The 5,000-nt window shown below is 39.0% G+C and overlaps 1 protein-coding gene across 1 annotated transcript in view; it reads left to right on the forward strand.

Moving 5' to 3' along the window:
• Window positions 1-4,796: 4,796 nt before the first annotated feature.
• LOC125034911 (probable glutamate receptor) overlaps window positions 4,797-5,000 on the forward strand; it is a 9,047-nt gene continuing 8,843 nt past the window's right edge. The window contains exons 1-2 of the mRNA XM_047626958.1: window positions 4,797-4,838; window positions 4,989-5,000. The exon at window positions 4,989-5,000 is cut by the window's right edge and continues 92 nt beyond it. Of these exons, the coding sequence (XP_047482914.1) occupies window positions 4,797-4,838; window positions 4,989-5,000 (54 nt within the window). The remainder of the gene's footprint in view (window positions 4,839-4,988) is intronic.

Below are 5,000 nucleotides of genomic sequence, written 5' to 3' on the forward strand. Positions count from 1 at the left end.
ACATTAAATTTGTATGGATACCATCTCATGTTGGCATAAGCAAGCACGGCGAAGGAAGCCTGTAGCAAAGATACTGTGAACATAGATCTTGGGATGCCTCTTGCTAGGGTTGCACATATATTGAAAAGTTCTCATAAGGAAGAACTAGTAGATCTGACAAACACTCAAAGGCCTGAAAGCTGTACCATAAGGCACTGCGATCAGTATAGAGATAGCAAGCCCTCCTATGGGTGGCACCGAAGTCAAACCAGACAATGTGACGTGGTTATTGCCAGAATACGTTTAGGTTACAGAATGTATTGGCAACTGCACGGTGCAAGAAGTGCAGATGAATCTAAATGTAACGTAGAAAACAAGCGAACGCTTGAGCATTATATCTCGGAATGTCATGTAATACAGCCTTTCAGACCACCTAACATGAGGTATAAAGAACTATGTGAATATTTCATTTCATCTGATACATTGGAAGATATACTCGTATTATATCCTAAATTTACTATGTAAAACTGCCGTAAACAAAAAAAAGCACATTGTTATGTAAACACGGCAAGATCATATCAACGTCTTATTTTTGTATGATGTATGACATGTTTCTATATTACCATGTACAATTACAGTAGTCACAGACTACTTTACTGTGTCAGATGTATATAAAACTGTAATCATGATTGCCCACGCCTGAGCAGATAGCCAGGGTGGTAAATAAACTTACTTAACTAAACTTAACTTAACCACCAAAGAAGAAACTCTGGGAGAGATTTAAACCGTTGAAAGTTCGTGTCGGAAGAGAATATGGCATGAATATTAAGCTCACTAGACTGTTTTACTTGGCCTTTATAAGGTCAGTTGTTGACTACCATACATTGCACTTGTTGCAGTGTAAGGAATCAGAAATAAATAGCTTGGAGGTAGTGCAAAATGAAGCTATGAGGATTATCCTCGGCGCCCCGAGAACAGCAGGAATAGTGAACTTACCATCCATTTCTGATAGATAAATATTTATTGCCATCATATTTGGGGTCAAAGCTCTCAGGGAACCCTTGTATCTTTCAGATTTCCATAAAGAACTGCAACATAAAATCACGCAAGAAGACGTGATTAATCACACACAAAATTTCGAGGAACATTGTAAAGCTCAATGTCCCATTTAGTAAAATACCAAAAGGTCGATCCATTCCACCATGGAAAAAATCAACACCTCACATGTCTACCACAAATAAGCGTGTTACAACAAATTGTGTTAGAAACGGTAAAGTAACACACAGAATCTATGGGCGATGATGTATATGAGTGTTACGCTGACAGATCCATACAGTTTGGATAAAAAGCTGGCTGTGCTTGCGCTGTATACAAAAATAACTTACTGCAACATCAAGTTACTGTGATTATATGAATTGGGCCAACACTACACAAACGAAGTTGGCAGGTATACTCCTTGTAACGGAATTCTTAACGTCTCGGGGCTCTGGAGTAGTTTTCTGTGTTCTTCGGACACTTAAGTTCTTTCAAAGCAGGTGGAGATGAGAAAATTGTGAGTCGCATTAAGCGTAACGTAACTTATTCAATGGAGCACTAATTTCAACATTCAATTTGTATAGATACCATCTCATGTTGGCATACGCAAGCATGACCACGTAGACCAATTGGTGAAGGAAGCCAGCAGCAAAGTTACTGTGAACATAGATCTTGGGATGCCTCTTGCTAGGGTTGCACATAAATTGAAAATTTCTCATAAGGAAGAACTAGTAGATCTGACGAACTCTCAAAGACCTGAAAGCTGTACCATATGGCACTACGATCAGTATAGAGACAGCAAGACTTCATATGGATGGCACCGAAGTCAAACCAGACAATGTGACGTGGTTATTGCCAGAATACGTTTAGATTACAGAATGTACTGGCAACTGCTACCATGTACGATTGCAGTAGTCACAGGATTCTGTACCATGTCAAAATATGTAAAACTGTAATCACGACTGCCCACGCCTGAGCAGATAGCCAGGGTGGTTTAGTAAGTTGCAACAATAACCTAGGACTACCACAGATATGACTTCATACGAAGAGACAATGACACTGAGAGACAGATATACACACATATGGTTATACAGATAGAGATGTAGATATCCAGGCAAACACACATGATATATAGATAGAGACGGAGAGACAAGGAGAGGGAGCGAAGCAAACAGTAAGAGAGTGAGAGAGAGAAAAGAGAGAGAGAGAGAGCGAGCGAGCGAGCGAGCGAGAGAGAGAGAGAGAGAGAGAGAGAGAGAGAGAGAGAGTGAGAGAGAGTGAGAGAGAGAAAAAGAGAGAGAGAGAAAGAGAGAGAGAGAGAGAGAGAGAGAGAGAGAGAGAGAGAGAGAGAGAGAGAGAGAGAGGGAGAGAGAAAGAGAGAGAGAGAGGGAGAGAGAGAGAGAGAGAGATGCATGAATAGAAGTGTGTGTGTGTATGTGTGTCTGTGCATACAGATAAATAGACACACAAATATAAAGAAAGAGAAATAGATATGTAATAGATATGATAAATAGACAGAGAGATACGCAGATACAAATAAAGATCTGGATATAGATAAGTAAACAAAGAGAAGAAGAAAGATGGAAGCAGTGTTCCGTGCAATCAAAATCCAATAAACCCAACAGGTTGCATGTAAATACGGTTGCAAGGCGCTCGCTACAAAGACAAGCTTTAGAAAAAAGACCTTTGTGCTATCCAGTTATGTCAGCACCATAAGATAAAAGAAGAAAAAAACATCAAGAATAAAAACATAAACATTGCACACAAATACACATGCAACCACACGCACTCAGGCACAAACAGACAGACAGAAAGAGAAAGAGAAAGTGAGAGAAAGAGAGAAAGAGAGAGAGAGAGAGAGAGAGAGAGAGAGAGAGAGAGAGAGAGAGAGAGAGAGAGAGAGAGAGAGGGAGAGAGAGAGAGAGAGAGAGAGAGAGAGAGAGAGAGAGAGAGAGAGAGAGAGAGAGAGAGGCAGGCAGACAGACAGGCAGACAGATATACTGGCATTATATAAAGAGTCAGATATAGAAATGGCTACATACATGCGTACATGTATGTAGTTATATAGAAAGATAGATATACAGATACCTAAACTTTACGCAGTTATCCCTATCCTGATATAAGTGTAATAAGTCGTAGGGACTCATACATCATAGAATAAAAAAATAAATATCCTTTACCCGAGCTATTCATGGACAATAAACTCGAAATCTCGTTGCGAAGAAGTGAATATCACTTTGAAAAAGCAAAGAAAAAAAGAAAAGAGTTGTTATAGACTGACTGAGCTTATAACGATAACCCGCGACACCGACCTTTGGAATGGACATCAACGGGTGTCCTTGCCTGTCATGCCTCGACCCAGATAACGCGGGTGCCCGTTAATGCTTTGGTGATCCAGCTGTTCAAATATGGTGATAGATGAATAGATAGATGTATAGGGATGTGGTTGGATGAGCCGAAAGATGGATATTTGGGTGGGTAAGCTGGCAGATAGATATATAGACAGAAATATAGATATATAGATAACTAGTGAGATAGATTGATAGGTGGATAGATAGAGATATAGATAAGACGATAGACAGACAGATAGACAGACAAGTATCCTAAACAGATATACTTAATAATAATAGATGGATAGATAGAGAGATAGATAAGATGATAGACAGACAGATAGACAGACAAGTATCCTAAACAGATATACTTAATAATGATAGATGGATAGATAGAGAGATAGATAAGACGATAGACAGACAGAATAGACAGACAAGTATCCTAAACAGATATACTTAATAATGATAGATGGATAGATAGAGAGATAGATAAGACGATAGACAGACAGATAGACAGACAAGTATCCTAAACAGATATACTTAATAAAATCGAGTTTGGCCTTTGCTAAAGCCAGATCAGCACAACAAAAGCGAATCTCCATCAACGCAAATTCGGTGACCAAGAGCCATCGGACAGCCATGAAACATCTCTAGCGAACTCAGGTACTAAATCATTGCTAAAGTAAGAATATGGATCTGGAGTGCGTATCCGTGAAGAGATGTGAAAAATTAATGCACGGTCTTGACATAATAATACCAAAATTCAGTGGATTCTTTACAATTCATACATACACCCACCCACACACACACACACACACACACACACACACACACACACACACATACACACACACACACACACACAGAAGCTGTCATGCTACCACCCTTGCAACCTCTACTTTCAACGGGAGTGCGAGTTGGTTGAACGTTGTAGGCTGTGGGTGTGGCAGGTGAGTGGTAGAATGTTCTCGAAGGTTTAAGGAAATACAAGACTTCAGTTCATAAGTCGGGTTAGCATTTTATTGGGGGGGGGGGGGTGTTAATTGAATAAAGTGATTATGATTAGCAGTGACAGCGTAAAGTGATGGATGGTAGAATTCTCTGTGTCGATTTTTTTTTCTAATTCTTGTGATATTACCGAAGAGGGAAAATAGCTTTGGAGTAACTCTAAATTTTCTTTTCTTCTTCTTCTTCTTCTCTTCTTTTTGTTTTGGTCTTTCCTTTTCCATCGCCTTTCATACCCTTTCTCTCTCTCCAATTATATCTTTTTAGAACTAACAATTAAATAAATTGGTAACCAGCTTATGTAGTAGGCTTACTGATATTTTGCAACTATACCCATGTGACTAAATATCAGCTAACACATTCTGTCTTAGATATCACTTATGTCTCTTTCTTCTAAAATGTGATCGACCAAATGCTGTTATAAAGACCACCTCGAATTCAGCCAAAATGGCAGAGCAACAAGGATGCTTGGCAATCGGCGGCGTCATGGTAAGTATAGTCAAAAGAATATTCAAGTTCTAAATATTTCTATCTTCCCCAAGCATCATCTAAATACAGTGCAAATGTGGCCCAAAAATATAAAGAATAAGTTAACTGATTCTAGATAGGATAAACTTATTTAATTTTTTTTTTTTTCAGTACATGCCGCAT

Source organism: Penaeus chinensis, chromosome 19 (genome assembly GCF_019202785.1).
Source record: "Penaeus chinensis breed Huanghai No. 1 chromosome 19, ASM1920278v2, whole genome shotgun sequence".
Taxonomy (NCBI): domain Eukaryota; kingdom Metazoa; phylum Arthropoda; class Malacostraca; order Decapoda; family Penaeidae; genus Penaeus; species Penaeus chinensis.